Source organism: Camelina sativa, chromosome 6 (genome assembly GCF_030686135.1).
Source record: "Camelina sativa cultivar CO46 ecotype springtype chromosome 6, ASM3068613v1".
Lineage (NCBI taxonomy): Eukaryota > Viridiplantae > Streptophyta > Magnoliopsida > Brassicales > Brassicaceae > Camelina > Camelina sativa.
In genome coordinates this window covers 2,392,237-2,415,056 of record NC_141885.1, presented here as the reverse complement: position 1 = coordinate 2,415,056, position 22,820 = coordinate 2,392,237, and the positions used below count along the sequence as shown (strand labels likewise).

At 33.3% G+C, this 22,820-nt stretch overlaps 4 protein-coding genes and 3 pseudogenes across 8 annotated transcripts; 1 reads left to right on the top strand and 6 right to left on the bottom strand.

The window, feature by feature from the left end:
- Positions 1-569: 569 nt before the first annotated feature.
- LOC147942160 (putative nucleolar protein 5-1 pseudogene) lies at positions 570-1,049 on the bottom strand (annotated as a pseudogene).
- A 1,567-nt stretch (positions 1,050-2,616) lies between these two features.
- On the bottom strand, positions 2,617-3,161 carry LOC109133269 (agamous-like MADS-box protein AGL97; annotated as a pseudogene).
- A 181-nt stretch (positions 3,162-3,342) lies between these two features.
- On the bottom strand, positions 3,343-5,216 carry LOC109133392 (large ribosomal subunit protein uL2my, C-terminal part-like). 2 transcript variants are annotated; one of them, XM_087453998.1, is made up of 3 exons: positions 4,996-5,216; positions 4,690-4,821; positions 3,343-4,024 (listed from the first exon to the last, which is right to left on the bottom strand). In XM_087453998.1, the coding sequence occupies exons 2-3, from the start codon at positions 4,787-4,789 to the stop codon at positions 3,477-3,479; spliced, it is 648 nt and encodes a 215-aa protein (XP_087310124.1). In that variant the 5' UTR covers positions 4,790-4,821; positions 4,996-5,216; the 3' UTR covers positions 3,343-3,476. The 2 variants fall into 2 exon arrangements, with proteins under 2 accessions (XP_087310124.1, XP_087310123.1); XM_087453997.1 differs by having other exon boundaries at positions 4,690-4,871; positions 4,996-5,129.
- A 2,442-nt stretch (positions 5,217-7,658) lies between these two features.
- On the bottom strand, positions 7,659-11,137 carry LOC104790172 (choline/ethanolaminephosphotransferase 2). Of its 2 annotated transcripts, none has more exons than XM_010515871.3 (17): positions 10,911-11,137; positions 10,390-10,583; positions 10,275-10,284; positions 10,152-10,202; positions 9,987-10,064; positions 9,687-9,886; positions 9,508-9,602; positions 9,361-9,429; positions 9,189-9,258; positions 9,018-9,081; positions 8,874-8,914; positions 8,674-8,758; positions 8,526-8,588; positions 8,387-8,445; positions 8,170-8,295; positions 8,007-8,076; positions 7,659-7,889 (listed from the first exon to the last, which is right to left on the bottom strand). In XM_010515871.3, exons 2-16 carry the CDS (start codon positions 10,524-10,526, stop codon positions 8,055-8,057), a joined length of 1,170 nt encoding a protein of 389 aa, XP_010514173.2. In that variant the 5' UTR covers positions 10,527-10,583; positions 10,911-11,137; the 3' UTR covers positions 7,659-7,889; positions 8,007-8,054. The 2 variants fall into 2 exon arrangements, with proteins under 2 accessions (XP_010514173.2, XP_010514172.2); XM_010515870.3 differs by having other exon boundaries at positions 7,659-7,886.
- A 2,105-nt stretch (positions 11,138-13,242) lies between these two features.
- LOC104790169 (thioredoxin domain-containing protein 9 homolog) lies at positions 13,243-15,347 on the bottom strand. 2 transcript variants are annotated; one of them, XM_010515869.3, is made up of 4 exons: positions 15,159-15,347; positions 14,803-15,078; positions 13,781-13,939; positions 13,243-13,699 (listed from the first exon to the last, which is right to left on the bottom strand). In XM_010515869.3, exons 1-4 carry the CDS (start codon positions 15,177-15,179, stop codon positions 13,523-13,525), a joined length of 633 nt encoding a protein of 210 aa, XP_010514171.1. In that variant the 5' UTR covers positions 15,180-15,347; the 3' UTR covers positions 13,243-13,522. The 2 variants fall into 2 exon arrangements, with proteins under 2 accessions (XP_010514171.1, XP_087309020.1); XM_087452894.1 differs by having other exon boundaries at positions 14,808-15,078; positions 15,159-15,281.
- A 2,390-nt stretch (positions 15,348-17,737) lies between these two features.
- Positions 17,738-18,070, bottom strand: LOC104790168 (uncharacterized). The gene has a single exon (XM_010515868.3). It carries the CDS (start codon positions 18,014-18,016, stop codon positions 17,822-17,824), a length of 195 nt encoding a protein of 64 aa, XP_010514170.1. The 5' UTR covers positions 18,017-18,070; the 3' UTR covers positions 17,738-17,821.
- Positions 18,071-21,743: 3,673 nt separating this feature from the next.
- LOC104790167 (S-adenosylmethionine decarboxylase proenzyme 3 pseudogene) lies at positions 21,744-22,820 on the top strand (annotated as a pseudogene). The gene has a single exon (XR_015560288.1). The product of XR_015560288.1 is annotated as an S-adenosylmethionine decarboxylase proenzyme 3 pseudogene (transcript).

Below are 22,820 nucleotides of genomic sequence, written 5' to 3'. Positions count from 1 at the left end.
TAGTTGCGAAGTAACGAAACATTCAGATTTGTGTTGGGATTTGCATTTATACTTCAAAGTGCAAAACTGCGGCTTTCACAAATTTAATGGCACGATTTTGCTTTAGGGTTTCGTCAGCTTTCGTTCGGTGATTCCTTCTTCTCATCACTGATTAACCGAAATCGATCTGCCGGAGAATTGTGATTCAAATCAATCGCTGCTATAGAATTCACGAAGGATATGAAAGATGAAGAAGGAGAAATTTCAACATCATCATTCACGCGTCCATGGGCGAATTCACATGAATTTGTTTAATTAGAACACAAAAACGTTTAAGAGTCACTTCACACTTGCAAAGCATATTTTTTTACCACTTCTAATATTCTCCAATGGATCGTAAATTTAATGCTTTGGATGATTGATTACAAAGCTCATCATCGTACGTTAGTACTACAAGCTAAGTTACTTACACGGTTGAGATCTTCTTTACTTTACATTCTCTTGTAGTCTTGTCTGCTAAACTGCTGGACAAACGAATAAAATGTCTTCACTTCACATCATTGGCCGAGTAGGGGAGCCAACATCACTAACTATCTGAGATCATTATCCTCCAATCCAGATATAAGTTCAGTCAGCTGGCTTCTGACACCTCGTAAAAGCTCCATAACAGCATTGTTGTGAACACAGTCTATTTTTCTACGAAAGTGAAGCGAACCCGTAAGAAACAACCCATCTTCATTAATGAAAGAGAATATCAGAAACAAAAGTACATACACAGCTTCTCCTTGATAATATTCCCAAGCTTTGAATCAGCAACAGCTAAGGTTTCACCATCACAGTTTGTTTTCAAAAACTTGCGTAGACCCTTGCTTGGAGTTCCCTCAAGCAATTTAGCCACAGCTTCAAGAGCTTCAGATGTGTTGTCAAACTTGTCAAAAGTTTTAAGCTTAAGATAAATGAATTGAACACAGCACAAGGATGAAGATAATAACCTCAACATTAGAAAGCTTTCCTTCCTTCAAGACTTTAAAGAGGGCAAAACCACCTGGCGTCTCAAACAGTAGTAGCATTTTCACAAGCTCCTAAGCCATCCCCTGAAATTAAAACACCCTTAAAATCAACTCAACGTCTCAAAGTCACCATACTTACAAAGTTCTTCTTTTAGGAGCTACAGAAACTAAGCTAGTAAGAAACCATATTTCAAGAAAAAGCCTTCTTCAAGTTTACAAATCACAATCTATGGGATAAAAAAAACAGAGCACATTACTCTGTTCAAATTCTTCAAAATCCGACGGGAGGAAAAAACTTCACTAAGCTTTAGAAACTTAACCGTATTTCTTCAAAATTACTAACACAGATACACGTCCAACTACTAATAAATCTTTTTTAAACATTGTTTTCATAAAACTCTACTGATCGGAGGGAACTAAACCATCACGAAGCTTCTTCTGTCAACATTCATCTACATTAGATTCTAGAAAGAGAGATGCTCATAAATAATAGATCCACAAATAAAATAGTCTCACAAATCCTCTGAAAAGCAAAAATTAACAAGAATACAGTCGTTTGTATTTTAAACACCAACAAGGAGTCTCTCTATGTAATAACTAAAAGATAATAAAGGGTTAAATGTTTTTGGATTTAAAGTACATAAAAAAAAGAAACTCAATAAAATTTAAGAAAAAAAAAAAAAAAACTGAAATTCTCTCCAGCGACACAAAAGGGATCTAACAAAACCGTTTTCTTCATTGCTTTTTACGGACCGCCGACACTTGCCGGTGGTTCTCCTTACTTTTAAGTTTGTTTTCTTTTTCTGTTTTCAATAATTGCCATGGGAACACTTATATCGGATTTGTTTCCGATCTATCTCCTTCTTTTGCATGGTGGCAGTGTTTGTGTTCATGTTCACAATGGATTATCAGTTCCATGCAAAAACGATGCCAAACCGTGAAGCAGAAGGTGTAACTTCGAGTTCTCTTGAGCAAATAGTCTATGCAATCTCGATTTGGGATTTTTCTTTTAGAAAGTGGAAACGCAATCGTTTCTAACATCTTCCTCTCTTTAGGGAGGCAATTCATTCTTGGTTCGTTAGAATGTTTTGGTTACTTGATTCAACATACAACGAGCTTGTTATCTCCGTGAAAGATTTCTCCATTTACTGAAAGGGATTGAGTATAAAGTTGAAAGAGATTTATGGCATATTGATCGGCGAATTTGGGATCCAGGCATAACAAACTTATGGAGAATCGAAGAATTAATGCAAGAGAAGATATTGAGTATCATCACTAATATTAGACGACTGTGGAGTTTTTTCCGTGAGAAGATAGTCAAGAACGACGATCTCATAACTTTGGGATTGATTCTAGAGAGGGAAAGAAACAGATTTATTTATCTGTTGGAGAGTAAAGCTTCGGTTTCCAAAGCGTCGTGGAAATTCACTTCTCTATCGTTCTTTTTATTGATTGGTTATGTATTTGTGGATGTGTATTTTGATTTACTTAGTGTTGGTGTATCTCTAATGTATCAACTCTTTTACAAGATTCTGAATCAATGAATGAATGAGGTGTTAAAAAAAAAAAAAAAACTCAATATTACAAAACAAGGGGATACGATACGAGAAAAGAATTTAAGAAGATCCTATGTAGAAGGGCTAGAGTTTAGATCAAAACCTCGATCACAATCCTCGTCAGTGATAGGGTTTTGTTCGGTGTTAGAAACAACAGATTGCGACTTTTCTTTCTTCTCAAGGCAAGCCATCACATGCTTCTTCACTCTCTCTATACGATCCTCGAGGATGTTTAACTCAGAGAGATCATCACAAGAATTGTATAGATCAGGGTCTTCCCACCAAACCCTAGCTTCGTCGATTGGTGTTTAACTTCAATCTTAGGAGGTGGCTTGAGGTTTAGGTAACAATCAGCGATCTCTTGGGCAGGAGAGTAGCCGGAGAAGGAGTAAACAACGTCGGAGATCTCTGACGGAGAGGTTACGAAGACGGCCATGTTGGCTCCGGAGAGATGACAGAGATCGGCGGCTTTCGAAAACACAGTTTGACGACGTTTAGAGCAAGCCACGGCTCTTTGCTGTTTGGTTTCTCGTTTCTTGATTTCGATTTTTCGTTTTGTTCCTTTCTTCATCGTGGACTCAGACGCGTTTGTGCTTAACGACGGCATAATGTTTCTTACCGAGACAAATAGATAGAGAGAGCAGTTCGAGAGAAATAGAGAGACTAGAAAGCATTTATATATAGATATTGTAATGATCGGGTCAAACTTAGGTCTTGTTATTATTTTCCATTTTATGTCATAATTATTGATTTATTTCCTATTTTACGTTTTGTGTTTTCTACTAGAAGTTTCTAAATCACAACAATAACTGCAGACCATATTTATTCTTAATTGATCAAAGCCTAAAAGATTCAATAACGACGTTCACAAAACCCTGAGAGAGAAGCATCTGAAGAAGAGAGAGAGATCGTAACTTGTTCTTCACCCATATCACATTTTGGCAGCTGCAGCAGCCAAACGCTTCTTCTTCTTCTTGACACTAGCGGATTTGTAACCGCCTTTGCACGGTTTCCCCCACGGAGTAACCGATGTCCCACCTCGGCTTCCACTACTTTTGCTTTTTCCTTCACCTCCACCATGTGGATGATCACACGGATTCTTGGCTATTCCTCTAACTGTGGGCCTTATACCCAACCACCTACTATGTCCTGCTTTTCTCAGCTTCTTAATTCCGTGAGACGGGTCCGACACTGTGCCAATCGTAGCACGGCAACTGGCGTTGATCCACTTGGTGTTTCCTGATGGAAGCTTCAGCAAGCATTTCCCTGAAGCATGCTCCTTTAGGATCTTGGCGTTGGTTCCTGCAGCTCGGACCATCTTGGCGCCTTGCCCTGGGTTTATCTCGATGTTGTAGATGATTGTTCCGATACGCATCATACCTAGTGGCATGGAACTTCCTACCATTGAGTTGATGTCCATGTGGAGCATCTCTTCTTTCATTTGCGCCACCAATGATTTGTTCTGCGCCTCAGCAAAACCTGTATAATAGAAACGGATAGATATAGAGGCCTTAAAAGTGCCAGTCATAAAATAAAGCACACCCAAATCAAAGACATGAATTTGACACAAAGCTAGACTGAAACTATGGATCTCCATGTATCATGTCATTAAGTAACTTTCAGGATGTATATACTCAACAGAGATTAATCTTCACAGAAGAAAACCATATAATATAGACTAGAGAAATCCCCCAAGTCCCATAAAGTAAATAAATGTACAGGATTCACCATTTTAAATGCAATTCTGAGGCAGCCAACACCTGAGTATTGCGTGTTGCTTCTTTCTGTTAGAACTCAATGCAATGCAATTCTCAAGCTTCTCTGATAAATCAAAAGCTTAAGCCCTAGTTATCAACTTTTCTTCATGTTGTAATGATGGTAAATTCTTCCAACACAAGAGTGAGTATCTTAAGCATAGTTTCAGAGTAGTCTAAATGGTGCAAGAATAACTAGGAAGAAGAGCTGATCTGATACAAGCTCACTCATTCGGTCATCTTCTAACTAGTTCTAACAGAGACAAGCAACTGCGGTTTCTCACACACACACTTGTTCATAATCTGAGTCGAGAAGTAAGTTGTACCATCCAGTTTCTTTCGTGATGATACACACAGACAATGAGAAAAGTGAGGAAGTAAGAAACCTACCTGTGGAGAAAGAGCGAAATGCTGGACGAATAATGCTGTTGAATAAAGAAGAAGAAGAAGCAGATCGAGGAGCTCTGCATAACGCTACAAGAGCCGACATGGAGTGAGAGACTGTTTGCTCCCTCCAACAACCTATGACATAATAAAACATACCATCAACAGTTTACAAGGTTTGCGATTTCCTACACAAAGACATTGAAATTGAGATTTTTAAAAATTCTCTCCCCTATTACGAATTAAAATTCTCAAGATTTCTAAACTAAAGAATACGAATGATTTTACAAAAACACACACAAATAAACAAACCTTGGGGATTGGGGTCAAAGAAGCAAGAAGCAAGTAGTGGATGAATTGGTTTCCGAGCTCCTTGGTGGAGGAATGACTGAAACAAAACACTCTTTTTCTCTTACGTCGTCCGATCGAACTGAACTGAAGAAATGAAATCGAGGGTTTTGCAATTTGAACCGGGTTTTCTCACACATTTTTCATTTGGCCTTAGGTCCGGTTTAGCCAGCCGCACCTGCTCTAAATGGGCCTGAGGACTGTTTTGTTTTGTTTTGTTGTCAAACGTTGCCTCAATTTTTAAAATTTTTGTCAACAATTTTTTTTTTTTTTAATTTGTATTGTTTTTTAATGGCTCAAATTTTTAAAAGAGTTAAGAATGAAAAATTACCCAAAGAAAGTTAAAAAGGAGATACAGTTTGTTCTAAAAGGTCCTAATTAAGTAATTTATGCACAAAGAAAAAAAAAAAAAAAAGTTATACAGAGAGAACCACACTGGCTTAATGAGCAACACGTTCCAAATCTTGTAGTTGTTGATTGAGTTAAATTCCTCTTGCAGTTCTTCTCCAATGTAAACTAACAATAAAACACTAGGGGAAGCCCTAACCAGTATTTTTCTTTTAATCAGGGAATTATATATTAGTTTAGAAAATGCTATTCAGAAATTGAGATACATAAATAATTTTTTTTTATTTAATCGTACATGAATACTTTTTATTATACCAACAACTCCGGAGCAGTCCCGGTGCTATTATTATACTTCTGAATGACAACGATCGATGCCGTCGTCGAAGATATCAGCAAATTGCCCAATAGGCCCAAGCTCTGGTGGGCATTCACTGCTTTCGCTAATCGCCGATGCTATCTCGCCACCTGGCATTCGACCGACCAAAAACAGATTGCTTTGCCGTTACTTGCTCAATCGCTGATCTAACATCCACGGCGGCGTTGTGGAGCGGTATCGAATTATCTGCAGACGATTTCTTTATAACTTGAGAGTCATCATCTCCTCATCCGATCTGCTACTAACTCAACTCCACCATTCGCGCAATCTCTCCCATTCTCTCCGGCGATACGATAAATCGGAGCAGTCCCGGTGCCATTATACTGCTGAATGACCACGATCGATGCCGTCGTGGAAGATATCAACAGATTACCGATAGGTCCAAGCTCTGGGCATTCACAGGTTTCTTCCCTAATCGTCGACGCTATCTCGCCACCTGGCATTCGATTGACTAAAAGCAGACTTATCCGAACCGAACCGAACCGAACCGAACCGAACCTTTCTTATTTAGTCGGCCGGCGAAGAAGTAACTCTGAATCGGTGAATCACCAAGATCGGTCCCAGAGCTCGGACCTATCGGTATTTTGTTGATTTCTTCAGTGAGAGAGAGAGAGAGAGAGAGAGAGATTAGAGATTAGAGACAATTGATGAGATTTGAGGTGAGTAACTTTCATAGCGTAGTCGACAAATCGAGATTCTTTTTCTTTTTCTTTTAGCGGTCATGCCCATTAACATGTTCTTTTTCTTTTAATGTCATACATATATTCACGGGGTAGTTTAGGTCTGGGCATAAAAACCGTATCTGAATACCCAACTCGGAACCCAATCCGAAAAACTGGATTCGGATTAGGTACGGGTTTGCCTATAAAACCCTATTGGGTTCTATTTTCTAATATATGTGGGTTCGGGTTAGGGTCGGGTAATATCCGGTACCCGTTTGGATACCCATTAAACCCGAACATATAAACATATTTATAATATTTATCATTAATATAATGTAATTACCCCAAAATTATGATTATAATTTTGAATATTTCATTTAGTTTTATACCTAAATATCAAAAATAATCAAAATATCTAAAATATTTTGTTATGTAAGTCAAAATTTAACTAAATTTATTTAAATTTAATTATATTTTTTCGGGTACCCGGTAGTTCGGGTACTAATTGGGTTCTAAAATTTGTAACCCAAACCGACTCGAACCCGATAGTACCCAAACCGAACCGAATTCATATATCTAAAAATACCCAATGGATTCTATTTTTCGAAATCCATTTACCCGAACTCGAATGGGTAATATCCAAACCCGAACGGATTACCCGAATGCCCAGCCCTAGGGTAATTCCCTTTTTCCTGCAACACAAATCTATCGTGAAGAATGCGTATACTATGGTTTAGCAAGAGAATTCTTCCAACACAAGAGTATTATAACATGGTTTCAGGGTACTAAATGGTCCGAGAATAACTAGGAAGAAGAGCTGATATGATACAAGCTCCAACAGAGAGAAGCAACTGTGCTTGCTTTCACACTTGCTCATAATCTAAGCCCACAAGTAAAAGTTGTAAACGCTAATACTCCTAGTTAAAAACGTTAATGATGTTAAAAACATATAAACGTTAGCATCCATATAAACGTTAGCATCCCCATAGTGGATAAAGAATATATAAACGCTAATAACACAAGTCACATTTACACTGTCTCTTAAGACTGTTTTGTCAAATGTGATTTTGCTATTTTTTCAAAACAACCACGTTGCCTCGAAATTTATAATTATTATCGTATTTAATTATTTATTTCTTTTTGTTCAAACAAAGTTAGGTCAATATCTCTTATAACCAACCCAACCACAAAAATATGAAATCTTGAAAAAATGTGATTACAATTACCAAATTCATCAATAATAATCTTGAAAAATCCGATTTTTTTTTTTTTCTTAAAACGTTTACACAAAAATAAAGGTGCTACATGAATTACCCTATTTCGACCAATCAAGAAAAAAAAAACAAACAAAAATAAATAAATAAAAACATTAATGAGTATACATCCAAAAGCATATCGATCTCAATCGTTTTAGTTTGCCCGCAGTAACAATAAATTCAGATTTGTGTTGGGATTTGCATTTGTGCTCCCTGCTAAAAAAAAAAAAAAAAAGCAAAACCAAAATGAAATCAACGAAAAAAACAAACAAACACACACAGCGAGTTCTTGAGACGTGAAGAAAACTAACAAAAATTTACGAAAGCTCATACCTTACGATTTTTTCATTTTTCTTTTCTTTTAATCACATTGTTGTTTCTTCAAGCTTCTTTACGAGTAATCCTGATGAACGATAAAACAGATCAAACTTGTCAAATTTTCGTAAAACTAAAACAATCAAACTGTACAAAAAAATAGAGAATGTATTATTCCAACCTGAAGCAGTAGATTCCAAGTGCAGTTGTGATCTCATGAATGACTGAAGTTGCAAAATGCGCATATAGTGACAATGTGAATATACAATAACCAAGAAGAACCCAAAACTCATCCACAAGAGCAACCCTGAGGAGAGATCATTTATTGAATCTTATTATATAAGCCTGATGAAAACGACAACGAGTAAACCGGAAAATGAAAAAGAACAAAACATTACCCGTCATTGAGTCTAGCGGTTAGAGCATTTGCTAGTGCAAAGGGAAGGTATAGCAGTGACTGTGCAAGAGAGAAGGTTAATGAGGACTACCAACAAGAATGAATTGTACCGACTGAGAAGAAAGTAATCTGATTCTTACCATACACATGTTTGTTTTTAATCCTTTGGGTTCATCACACAAGTGAGCTAGAATCATTCTTCCCTGATATCAAAACCCGTGACCAAATGATTCAGCTTTTGATTCATTATTAAACAACAAATAATGATTTCAAAACCAGATTGCTTACCACAAGGAATCCAAATGCAAGACCAGTTCCCATTACGACTAAGTGAGGGTAGTTTCTTATGAGATCAATTGGAGACAAGTAATCCCTGATTAAGGCAAGAATACTGATTAGTCTCACTTCGTTGTAGGAACAGATTAAGACAAAAATGGCTAACTGTCATGTATTCAGCAAGTTAAAGAACAAGTTAGAAAAAGACATACCAAATCAAAACTCCTGCAATCAACGTGACTAATGGATATAGCTGAATACAGAAAAACATATTGGCGTTACATATCTTAGTTATGAAAAAAAAAAAACGAAATATAAGTAACTAAATCAAAATTTGGTTTCAGGAGACTATATACCATAGCTAATGCTAGAAGCATGCTTCCTTTTCTTGACTGTACAACTTTGTAAACATTAGACGAGCTGTAGAATGAAGAAAGGTGCATATGAGCAGAGCAATGCATAGAAAAAAGTTAGCAATTTTCTCAGCTTGAAAAGACAATAAGACGGATGAATTGTGGATAACTCACTTGATAGCAAGGGTTGGTATAACAGCAAACAATATCATCGTGAATAGGATTATTCTTGACATTTGCATCTCTGTAAAGAACCAAGAAAAGTTCCAATGGCGTTAAATAAACTTCTCAGGAGAAAAATTAGTGGAAACCAACAAAGAAAACAAAAGGTTTGTGGAATATTTACCGTTCAAAAACGGAACCCAACTAAACAAAGGAATTGACTTCCCCAACGGCTGAGCCCACCACTCGGCACCTTGAGATTAAAAAGAGTATAACAGATTAAGAAAGAATTGTTAGTGATAGAGATTTCTTTCCATGGTTGGAGGCTTACCAACAATGGCTGTGAAGAAATGGCCACAGTATATAAGTGCAAGACCTTCTGTAGGACCATTGACTACCGGAAGAGTAAGCGTATTGGTAAAATAGCTAAACACAAAAGAGCAAGAATGCAAAGTATTAGAGATTTCTCAACGATTAATCAGAGTTAAACTTGAAATAAAAAACACTTACTGTTCCCATGTTGCTCCAAAAAATGGAACAGCTGAAATAACCCAAAACCAGAAAGTATCTCTTCCACACATAGCAGTGCTCCCATATGCCATTGTTTCTAACGCACAACCAAGAGCATCACAACCATGGTCGAAAAGCTCTCCTAGTGGGCTAGACGAATTGGTTCTTCGTGCTTGCTTCCCATCAACCGCATCAAAAGTCTAAGATTCAACCATAAGCGCTCAAGATATGTCAGGAACACAGTCTACATGACCCTTAAGAAGCAGATGAAATTGGGATATTCAAGAGAAAGAAGCAGACCTGATACAAAAACAGGAGTAGGCCATGTGCAAAGTGAACCCATCGAGGAGGAGCAGAATCCAACTTAGGCGAGTATATCTAAGCACAGTTTGAAGAAACCCATATGAGCAAAGCAACCAGAAGCTTCAAGAGAATAAAGAATTATGAAAATCAAACCAAACTCACATAGCCTAACAAAGCAGATGTGAGAAGAAACATGAACCCCATAAGTGTTATCTACAAAACAAAACACACACAAACCGTAAGTGTTTGTTAAGTTTCAATGCGAAATAAAGAATTAACTTATACCATGTTGGGTCTGGATATGGATTCCAAAGTGAACACATGAAAAGACAAACAAAAAACGTTAGCTTCAGATCTCTAAACAACTAAATTAAAGAGAATGTAAAAGGAGGATACTTACGGCATCCATAGAGGGAAGATTTTGACAAAACGGTTCCAAAAAGGTTGGAGAACGTATTTGGCAAGATAAGAATGATCAACACCACTGTATTTGTGTTTCTTAAGAGCAGCTACACCATGAGCTCCTATGTAACCCATTTTTTTTCAAAATTACAATTCTGAATCCAAATTGGGTCTCTTTCTCAAATCAACAACCTGTCAAAAGATCAAAAAACAACAAACGAACAAAAAATGTCATTAAAGGTTGGATCTTTTTATGTAAAGACGAAGACTTTTCAAATACCCTAGAGCAATAGCCACGAATTCTACATGACCCATCTGAAAAAAAGACGAGATTTTTTTTGGGAAATTGCTTCAAATTCACGAACTTGGAGAAGCAATTAAAGAGGCGTTTAACGAAACTAGTGTTTGGTGTATAGGACCTTTTAAGAGATCGTAGATTCTAGTGAATGAGAAGCAGATTCGATCTAAGATTCTGAAGACGAAAGAGGTAAAGAGAAGAAGAAGAAGAATAGAACTTACGACGCTTCGGCGATGGCGTAATGCTACAAAGCCGAAGATGAAGACGAGAAGAGGTCAGAGAAGAATCAGAGAGAGAGAGAGAGCTATGGGGTATTGTTTGCTTATATGAGTCTCTCTCTGTCTTTGTTGTATCTTCTTCTCTCTCTTCGTTGCGCCCTAAAAGAGGCGAAGCGGGACGAGAGTGGAAAGGAGGGCTTTGCGTATCTGTAACCATCTTTAATTTCATTGTTTTCCATTTTAAGTCCCTTTATTTTATTTTATTTTCCTGTATTTTGTATATAAATAATTGTTATATTGAGAATCACCATTATAAAATATATTTGTTCAAACTAAATTCTTTTTTTTTTTGATAAAATCAGATGAATTTTAATCCAATGACATTTTAAATAAACCACATAGATGACTTTTATCTTTTTGATCAAGCTTTGAAGCCACAATGGAGTCAGGAAATGTGGAAGGAATGGCAAAGAAGTGAAAAATATGAACTTGTATATTTTAGTAACGTGTTAGAAATTAAATAAAATTTGAAACAATATACAAAATATATATCATACTATATAATATCAAATTTAGAATCAAACTCGTACAATTATGTTGATATGATTTTTCAACCCATATATATAACAATATTAAAAAAAAGTAAAATAAAATTTAATTTTGAGATATAATGGAAGAAGATGAAAAAATGATTACATTTAAGATGATAATCTACAATACATAATGGAGATCAAATTGTCAACTTGATTATTTTTTTTTGCGATGGTTCGTACTATTGAGATTTTTTGAATCGCCATCAATTGATCTGAAAAAATTTATAGCCATCAAAATTTTAAGTTTTACATATTAGAGGTTGGACAAAAAAATATGAAAATTTTAGAATGAGTATAATATAATAATCTAATAATATATTAAAAATAAACTAAATATTATATTTAGACTTTTCCAATGATAGTTTAATTGATTTTCTGCCAATACGAAAAAACTGTTAAGGATTTGAGATATAATAGAGAGGTTGAGAGATTTTTTTTTTCCACTAACATTATATTATTTAGATGAGACAAATGTTTTTTTTCAGCATGAATTCATTAAAATATTTATGATAATAAACAAAAGCAATGGATCTGAATTAAAAAGAAACAAGTAGTCATGGAAACTACTTATAGGTTTTTCTCTCTTTGTAGGTTTATCTGCTTTTGATGATTTAAAATTTTTCATGGAAACTAAGTTTGTTCTTGATGACTTAAAATTTTTCATGGAGACTAAGTTGTCCATCAACATATATTTAAGTGTGGTATTTACAAATATTTTTGTGATTATACTCAAATTTGTAGTTTCTCAGGATGATTTAAGTTGTAGTATGATTGGAAAGTCAGTGATTTGTTAACATTTATTTTTCATCTTCATTTCAAATTTGTATAATTTGATCATTCATGTATATATATAAGAAAATTCTTGTTCTACAAAATTATTATTGTATTTCATTTTTGTTTGAAGTTTTCGGTTATATTTTATGATTGAAGTCAATTTTTTGAGAATACTCTTAATATATATATATATATATACATATATTTAGTGTAATTAATTTTGATATTTTGGTTCGTTCGAATATGTGTCATATGTGATGGAGATTGAAAGGAACCACAAAACACAAGAATGGGTGCAAAATTAAACAAAATACATTTAGAAAAAAGACATAACATACCAATTTTGATGTAATTAAGTTGTTGATAAATAAAACTAATATTGCCTATTCAATTTTTTTATTACAACAAAGTGAGACAGGCTGTTTTATAGTTATTTTTTCTTCTAAATTTGAAAAGTAAAAAGAATCATATTCGTCATTTTTTTTATTAAAGTTTTGTTTTGGCATCATCTTTTTCCCGTCAAGGAATATGGCATCTACATTTTATATTTGTAGACAAAATCAAAGTTGCTATCTTATATGATGTCCACAAATTTTGCTTTCTAAAGTATTATATATACATGATCGACCCCATCCATGACTAATTTAAAGATCTTACATAAAATTATAATAATAGTATGTGGAATTCGTATGTACTTGTGACATTATTGTAGTTTGATCGAAATCGGGATATTTTTTTGTACATTTTAAACAAAATATCGATGAAACCAAGAAGTTTCGTCATCATTAATTTGGATTCTTGTTTCAAAATATTGATAGATTTGTTGTTGGGAGTATTAGTTTAATATTATAGTGTAAGCAAGTTGAGAAAAATGATCACGCTGTCCTATATAATTATTCTCCCAAGTCTTAAGAGATCTAATGCAACCAATTAGTTTAACTTACTCTTATAGGGTCATATCCAATGAGTTTAGTGGACATGATTCGTCCTTAACATTTTTTATGCATTTACACAAATAAACTAAACTTTTGTGTGTGTTTATAATGTTTACATGTTAATAAAGGTTAAGAAACCTTCTCTCTTCATTCCAACACTCACTAGGTACAAACATCTCTCGTTCATTAGATCCACGTAAAACATCTACTTAGTAATGTAATTTAGATAATGGCGTGCTCCTTAATCTAACAACCAACAAATGTCCACATACATAATACAACGAACAAACCTTTGTTAAAAAAAACTTGGGATTTATTCGGAGTCGGAATCTGAACGAGCACTCTGTCTCACGTTCCTTCTTACTTGTGTTGTAGACTTTGGTTTAAGAGATGACTCTCCCTCGTAATGGATCACTTGCGCTCTGGCTATTCTCTCTTCCAAATCCTCTGTACTGAAATCACCTTTCCCTCCCAGCTCATTGAACCCAACCTATCAACGACAAGAACACTGTATCATCAACACAAATCATATTCTACAAGATGGTTTTAGTTTAAAGCGTGATTATTATACCACATAATCATCGACTTTAGTGTTCTTAATGAGGGCAAGGGTGGGAAGAACAACAATCTTGAGCCTCTCAGCCAAGAATGGACTTTTCTCTGCTTGAATCTTTACAAAGCGTGTCTCAATGTGCTGCTTTGCCAATATACTCATGTGTTTATCCATCACCTGCACATGTTTTTTTTCCGTTTATAAATCAATCATCCCCAAAAACAATACATCGATCATCTTCAGAGACACAAGTAATACACAAGATCATTATTAGATATAAGTACATCATTTCCAAGCTCTAATAAACTCAGAGATCACAGGAAAGATCAGGCAATGCAAACAAATTCACAAGGTCTGCAGAAAGATTTCTGTTAACCTTAAGCTAAAACATGTCGCAGAAACAATCAAACCAACAAGTAATGACTTTTTGAAGAAAGGTTAAACCCAGCAGAAAAAAAAAATGTTGAAATTCGAATAAAACACGACAGCGGTGATATTCATACACAAGAGCAATGTTCCGATATCACTTCCAAATCTCTAAGAAACTCAGGGAAGAATCAGATAATAGCAGAAAAATCCACAAGGTATAAACTTGAACCTTATCCTAAAACAGGTCTAGTGGGTGGCTATACACAAAAAGCACCATTTTTGGTTCTCAGCTTAATATCTCTAACCAAAACCATAAACATTGTTATTATTACATCACTTATGAAGAGCATTGTTAGCTATTATTACACCACATCCAAGCTCTAAAGAAACTCAAAGATCACAGGGAATAATCAGGCAATGCAGACAAAACCACAAGGCATATATAATCTTATGCCAAAACACGTCTAGTAGCTATATAGAAGAAGCATCATTTTTGGTTCTGTGATCAAAACACGTCTTGTCGAAAATCGAAAAACGACACTACCAAGAAACTCAGTGATCACAAGGAAGAAGAATCAAGCAAACAATACACACATAAACAAAACAAATCAAACCAAAACAATTTGCAAAAAAAAAAAAATGTTGAAAGGCAAGAAGAAAGTGAAATTTACTTTACAGGGCCAATTCTCACGGTAGAAGTGACAAACGACGCGTTCACTAGCTTTAACGACGGTGAAGAAGTCTTTCTCAGAATGAATCTCAGAGTATTCTCCATGTCCAATACTCCTCCAACGTTTCTTCTTCTCCGCCATTTTCTTCATCTGCTTCAACCTTCTCTCTCTCAAAACTTCCAGATCGTCTTCGTCCAGCTTCTCTAGAGACGCTATATCCTCATCTAGCTTGTCTTCCATTGCTTTCGCTACCGTCATGACTTGTTTCTCCAGAATCTTCATTCATCACCAAAAAAAAAATCATCAATTGATTTAAAAAAAAAAAAAAAAATTCAAAATTTGGAATGGGATTGTACCTCTTGAATTGGATTCGCCATTGTTACAAAGAGCTTCTTCTCTTGAGTTGCAGATTTTTCAGATTCGAATTGATGATGATGATGACGACGACGATGAAGATGAAGCAAAATTATAGATCTCTCTTCGTTTTTTCTTTTTTAGGTTAATTTTAAAAATAGATAATTCAAAACAAAGTCTCTAACTGACACAGAGTCTCTTAAGAAGCGTTAGGATCTGGTTTAATCTTGAAACGGTCTAATCTAGAATCGGTTTAATGAAAAAACACATCTAGTAGTGTATAGAATTTAAACTTTTCTATATAAATAAAATAAAATCAAAGATGAAAGTAGATTAATAAAACTAAAACATGATAAATCAATCAAGAATTGAAACCCTAAAACCATCTGGTAACTCTCTGTAAAAAGAGACTCCTTAAAGTACTTTGAGTAGTCGATCTCTTAACACTTTTTTATTTGTTTTAATTTGTCTCATTGTTTAGACTCAAAGAGCCCAAAGTTTTCCGTAATCTAATGATATATATAATTCTGGAAGAGACTACATAGAAGATCATGGCTGAGGCATGAGGTAAAAGTGAAAGGTACGAGTAATTATAAAGTTATTAAAGTAATTATCATTATTAGCACCCCATGTTAAAAACAAACGATTAAAGAAAAAACACAAACTGATCAAAACTATAAAGAAAAAAACATCAAAACCGAAGGATCAAAACTAAAATCTATTCGGCGTTCTCCTTCGATTCCGTCTCCGACTTCTCCTTCAACTCCTTCTTCTCCACGTTAGCGTCCACCTGCTCCTTCGATGCCACGTTCAACTCCTTCTCCACCTTCACGTCCTCCTTAGGGGTCTCCGTCTTCTTCTTTGTAGCTAACTCCATGAGAAAGTCACGCTTCGTTGCCACAAATACGGCGGCCGCTGAACCAAGAGCGCAACCTTTGCTCACAGGAGTCTTGAAGAACTCGGTGGCCTTGGACAAATACTGTTTCATCATGATGATTGAGAAAGAAAGAGAGATATGAATATAAGAAGTTAATGAAGAAAAGCTTGTCTTGAGTCAATATTTGCTCTTTAAGTTTTTAAACATTGAACGAAGCTATACGAAGTTTTATAACTTGGAGGTTACTCATAAAGCCCTAACTAAACTTGGAGATCACACATTCTCGAACGGTAATTATACTTTTTGGTCTAATCTTAACATATTATTAAACGTGATGACTTTCATATACGTGCTTTACAATTATATTAAAATTGGAAAAAATACCAATTTATATTGGATTGATTACTGAATTTTCCCATTTTTCTTAATTGAAGTGGCTTTTTTCCAATGACGGTCTTAGAGACTTCCGTCTACAACAGATGCTTTGCTTTATAAAAACCCTCTCTGTGGAATCTTTTCACCTGTTTAATTGCAAGGATATTATCTGAAAAAATGTTTTTATTTTTATTTTCTCTAAATGTTATATTTTAATAGGATGTTTAGAGTTTTGTTTTTTAGTACTACTATATTAAATATTTAAGAGATTGCAGTGTTCAAGAAAGCGCTAGGCGGTGATCCAACGCCTAGCGCATAGAACGCTTAGTTGGGGTCTAGACGATTTTTAGGCGGTTTAGACGTTTACAACATAAAACAGTATATATATATAATTATATTAAAATATATGTTATAAAAATAAAAAAATTATAAATTATAAACAACGGTAAGAAAAATACATTTATTTAAGTTATATTAACAACATATAAATGTTTATAATTACGTATATAGATATAAAACATAATAATTTAATTATATGTAATTTAAAAATCAAAAATAAATATTAAAATAAAATGTATGTAATTTTAAGCGGGTTAGGCGGTCATCTAGGCGTCTGCTGAGCACCTAGCGCCTAGACGGCGCCTAGACGGCCGTCTAGACCGCTTTCTTGAACACTGGTTACATGCAAACGTTAATTATTTGGAGATATATATATATATATATTGATTTTTTTTAACACCAACATATATATATATATATATATATATATATATATTAATTATACATATACATATATATATATATATATATGTATATTTGTTTGGGTCAAAAATTAGATTTATATAATTTTCTTTGAGTACTATCTATTCTGCCATATATTTTGCCTTTGACTATCTTTAATTAGTATTAACTCTCTTTTTAATGTTAAAAAACTAAAAAAATCTACAATTTTATCCAAAACATGTTTCTTATGTTATGAAATATGGAGAATAACGAATAACAAAAGACAAAAGTAGAATATTTAAAATTTTAAAGGTCAAAAACCTGTTATCATAAAAAAAACTCCATATTAAACATAAGAGGTAATTTAATTGTGGAAGAAACTAAAAATATATGCTGTTAAACAGAAGAGGTAATTTAACTATTAAATATACTGTAAAAAGTTAAAAGTTCCATATTCTAGTGATAATTTATTCTGGAAGAAAATAAAATATAAATATTAAAAACACATTTATCGCAAACTATTGGATTCAGTCATCAAAAGAATTATAAGAAAAAAACTGAAAGTAAGCAAAAGAAACTAATTAAGCATCATTAATTAGCCGCTGATGTTAAACAAACGATTTAAAAAACCACAAACTGATTAAGCAAAAAATAGTCATTAGTAACACAAAACTGCTAAACTAAACTCCTCTACTCCGCGTTCTCCTTCGAATTTGCAGCCTCCTCTTCCTTCAAGTTCTTATTCTCCTTCTTCTTCGTGGCTATCTCCTTGAGAAAGTCCCACTGATGTACAACAGCTACGACGGTCGCTGATACAAGAACGACACCGATGGTCATAGGAGCCTTTAAGAAGTCGGTGATCTTGAACAAATATTGTGACACCATGGCAAAAGAAAGAAAGAGATATCGGATAAAGAAGCAGTTGTCTTGATTGTGTATTTTTCTCTCCCACAAGTTTTTAACAATGAACGAAACAACGCTTTTATATATACAAAACCCTAACTAAACTTGGGGCGCACATTCTCGAGTGGGTAATTTGACATTTTTCTTGTCTTCCACGCACCAAGACTATGGGCTCATTCGTAATAGACTTTTAAGACTTTAAAATTATCTAAAGCATTTACAGCCGTTTTTTAGCCAATTAGACTTTTATTACTTTTATTTTTTTTAAAGTTTGGAAAGCCACTTCCTTTTTTTCTTTCCTTGTTTTCTCATTTTTTTAAAAGCATCAAAACCATGCTTTAAAATTAAACAATTACAAAAACATTCTTTTTTTTTTCCATTATATTTAAAAGCTCTCCAAAGTATTTGTATATATATTTTACATATTATACTTTTACAAACTAATAATTCTCATTTTTTTCTTTCTTTTAAGATCCATTTCAATACTAGTTTTTATTTTTTCATCATCATCATTAACAATGGTGTAAAAAAGTTTATGAAATTCTTCATTAATAAGAGAGTACCATTCAAAATAATGTATTGATTAGTATTTAATGGATTTTTGACTACTCATATAACTAATCAATTAAAAAAAACATACAAAACAATTAAAATCAATGAAAATCAGTCACCAAAAACAAAAGAAAAAACAGAATTTTCAAACAAAAAATCACATATTTGATTGACTTACATTTTTAAAATTTTTAATTTATCATCAATAAAATTTATTCTTGTTATTAAATTGGTATATAAATAAATTCTGGCATAAGTTATATTTATTAAATTGTATTGTTAATATATAATAATAATTTAAAAACAACTACAGCTTTAAAAGTTGCTAGTAAACAATCATATTTTAACAATTAAAGTTTTTACAGTCAAAACATCTAAAGTCAAATTCTCTACAGCTAAAATTTTAAAGTCAAAGTCTCTACAACCAAACCTAACAGTCGTTACCAATCAGGGCCTATAATCGAATTAAAATAAAAGGGCTATTTTGCTACTATCAAGTGTCGAATCCAATAACTCAATAACAATATCCAAGACAAATACCATTAGACTACAAATGTTTTTTTTTAAATAAGGCCGAAAATTATATGTAAAATACAGGACATAAAATAAGGCCACAAGCTAAGGCCTGCTCTGAGTACAATTTAAGTGCGGTTTAAACAACATAAATGCGTTTGAAAATAGGAGAAAAAAATTCTTATAATTATGAGAAAATGGACTAGTAGCAACATGATTTTAAAGAACAAAATTATTATTATGATTATGGTAAAATGGACTAGTAGAACATGATTTTAATGTATTTCACATAATCATAATAATAATTTTGCTCTTTGTCTCACGTGTTGCTCTTCCATTATACTATATCAAAGTATTGTTTTAGTTGTTTTTTGAAATGCATCCGAGTAACACCATAGATCTCTGCCAACAAATTAGGGTAGATGCCACAAAAGTACATCATTACGGAGTCCTTCGTTTTTCCCATGTATTACTGACCACAAAAATAAAACAAAAGGATATGTAATGTAAAGGATATTAGAATCATTGTATGTGGTGAATATATTTTAAAAAAAACTTAAAACTTATACAAAAGAATATGTAATGTACCTTGAATACTAGTCTAAGTTCATCACAATGGGAAAGATAATTCCTTACTGCTTTTACTCTGTAATGATGTACTTTTACAATATATCATCAACTTAATTTCAAAATTTCGATTCAGAATTTTTTTACAGTATCTCATATAATTAAAATCCATAATCTATATATACATTTTTGGAGACATTTATGAAATAAATTCTGAAGTTTAAACATATTTACAAGCATGCCATTGATATTAATATTTAATTCTTTTTTTAATAGAAGCTAATTGTTATACATAAATCTGGTTTAATTGTTAGAAGAGCATATGCCATATATTTCGGTTTAATTGTTATACATAAATTTGGAATGTTTTTATAGAAACTAATTAGTTCTACCAAAATTATTAAATAAAATTTCCTAAAATATAGCTATAAAATCGCAAAATTGAAACCAAATCATAAATTATATAGTTATAAAATCAATGAAATTCCTAAAATATCTCCACTGAATTAATTTCGCATTTCCTAAATCATTTTTGATTTATACTCAACAACACTTGCAAGATTTACTTGATTATTATTTTGTAATTTTTTCATCAAATGCCATTAGTGTACTAACAAGAATAAAACAATTATCACTTAAAAGGGTAATTTATATATTTTAAAAAGCAATGTTTGCACAAAAAAAAATAGCAATGAAAATTTGGTAAGTTTAATTAGATCCGCTTCTCTTCAATCGGATTTTTTTTGTCCTCTTTTTATTTTTAATAAAAAATAGTTACAATTACGATACTACACCATCAATATCAGATTATTCAAAGTTTGAGTCAAACAAAAATTAGATTGGTTAATTGGAAGTCATGTGCCTTAAAAGAATTATTTAAAACTGAGTTCTATGAAATCCATCAGTATAATGTTATTTTCATGAAAAAAATGAACACTTATAACAGTAATATTATTTTATCATAATTCCTATATAATATTTTCTATCTTTCACTTGGTTTACCTTTTTCATATTTTAACACCATTTAAAAAAATTAAATATGATTATTTCTATGTTTAAACTCAATAAAAATTAAAATATTATGAAAGTTTAGACTTATAAAAGTTAAAAATCTCATAAAACAGGGTTATATTTAAAAAATGGGCTATAGTAACATTAGTATAAATTTAAAATATTATTAACCAAATGCTAGAACATTGGTTAAATTTTCATTTATTATTTTGTTAACACCATCAATATTAGAATATTAGTCATATCCACTTAAATTAATTAAATTACGATTATGTAAACAAATATCTCGGGTATACGGGGAAACCTCAAACATAGTAATTATAAATTAACTAATGTATAAATAATAAGGGATATATATTTAAAATATGCAAAACATTAGTCATCTATATAGTTAATCTACTAATCAAATTATATTTTTCTTTACTAATAAAAATATAGCTTCGCTGTGTACCGCGGGGTAAATTTTAGTTATTAAATATAATAATTTGACATTACATTAGCTATGCCTATCCTCTATGTACAGTACTTGCTTTCTAATTAAGCAAACCTATTAAAGGGAAAAAACTATTGATATCAAAATCCATATTTATTGCGTAAATAATTTTTCCATACTTTAGCCATGTGACGTTAATACTGAGATTACTTTACATTAAATTGAAATAATTGCCATCTTTGTCTTAAAACTTAGGGGTAAACGTAAATATAATTTCCATCCACTAGCCTTTGACTATAAAATCAAAACCTCTTTGTTCTATTTTCACAGAACCTCATACTTCGAAAAGATAAAATTCTCTTCTTCTTTTTTCCCCGATCGAATCCGATTCTTGTCGTCCTGTTTCGATCTAATTAGGGTATATCTTTGTTTACTGTTTCTTTGATTTCTGGCTCTGGATATTTAAAATGTTCTTTGATCATTCTCTTGAGTCCGACTGTCTGAGTCCGATCGATCATCGATACTTATGCTTTTGTTGTTTTGTGTGTTTGTATCGTCGTTTACAGGTTATTTGGTTCTCAAGGGTTTTGATCAGATTGGTTGGTTCGTTAACTTAAACAACCTTTTTCTTGACGTGTAAGTATCTTTCTTCAATGTGGGACTACAAAGCTTCTCTTTTCGATCCCTCATATACTTAGGCTTGCTGAGTCTCTTTCTCTTACAGTCAAATCCGTTCGCTACACTCGTGGTAGCTTTATTTTCCCAGGAGCTCAATCTTACCCTCACCGTAGCTTCTCAGAAGAAGTTGCTTTACTTGATGGCTATTTTGGTAAGCTGCTCAATGCAGGAAGCAAAGCGTTTGTGATGGGAGGGTTAGATAATAAACCTCAGAGGGGATGGCATGTCTACTCTGCTTCTTCTGCTTATGAATCTGATGTGGTTTGTGACATACCTGTGTACACGTTGGAGATGTGCATGACTGGTCTAGACAAGAAGAAAGCTTCGGTGTTCTTTAAAACCAATTCGGTTTCAGCTTCTGAGATGACTATTAGCTCTGGGATTAGAAACATCCTTCCTAGCTCTGAAATATGCGATTTTGACTTTGAACCGTGCGGTTACTGGATGAATTCAATTGAAGAAGATGATGTTTCCACCATCCATGTGACCCCGGAAGATGGTTTTAGCTATGAAAGTTTGAAACAGTTGGGTATGATCTAAAAGGTTTGAACTTTAAGGAGTTGGTGGATAGGGTTTTGGTTTGTTTTGGACCTGAAGAATTCTCTGTAGCGGTGCATGCTAATCTTGGAACCGAGATATTGGCACGTGATTGTGTAGTTGATGTGAAGGGATACTTGAGCCAAGAGATAGGATTAGAGGAGCTTGGACTTGGAGGTTCGGTTCTTTACCAGAAATTTGTCAAGACCGTTGAATGTGGCTCACCAAAATCTACTCTTGGGTTCTGTTGGAAAGAGGAAGAAGAGTGATCTATTCTGGATTTATTGCTTATCTTTTAAGGATCTTTTGTGTTTTGTTTTTCGAATAAGAGAGAACACAGCCTCTCGTTATGTGTTCTCATGAAATCAGTTCTTGTCTGTGTTTGTATTTTTGAAGTTTGTAATTTTTATGTTCTCTCATCTCTGGTTGCTGCACCAGGAAGTTAATAAGTTCTATGCTCTGTTTGTGTTATGAATTTAGTGACAAATTGATAAA

Coding starts and splice junctions, on each gene's coding strand:
- LOC109133392 (XM_087453997.1), bottom strand. CDS start 4,840: ATGTTTTATTATGTCATAGGTTGTTGGAGGGAGCAAACAGTCTCTCAC. Junction 4,025..4,689: donor ATTTCGCTCTTTCTCCACAG/GTAGGTTTCTTA, acceptor TCTATTATACAG/GTTTTGCTGAGGCGCAGAAC.
- LOC104790169 (XM_010515869.3), bottom strand. CDS start 15,179: ATGGCGAATCCAATTCAAGAG. Junction 15,079..15,158: donor TGGCGAATCCAATTCAAGAG/GTACAATCCCAT, acceptor TGATGAATGAAG/ATTCTGGAGAAACAAGTCAT. Junction 13,940..14,802: donor GTGAGAATTGGCCCTGTAAA/GTAAATTTCACT, acceptor AAACATGTGCAG/GTGATGGATAAACACATGAG.
- LOC104790168 (XM_010515868.3), bottom strand. CDS start 18,016: ATGGTGTCACAATATTTGTTCAAGATCACCGACTTCTTAAAGGCTCCT.
- LOC104790172 (XM_010515871.3), bottom strand. CDS start 10,526: ATGGGTTACATAGGAGCTCATGGTGTAGCTGCTCTTAAGAAACACAAA. Junction 8,915..9,017: donor TGCTTCTAGCATTAGCTATG/GTATATAGTCTC, acceptor TTCTGTATTCAG/CTATATCCATTAGTCACGTT. Junction 8,446..8,525: donor TAAAAACAAACATGTGTATG/GTAAGAATCAGA, acceptor TCTCTTGCACAG/TCACTGCTATACCTTCCCTT.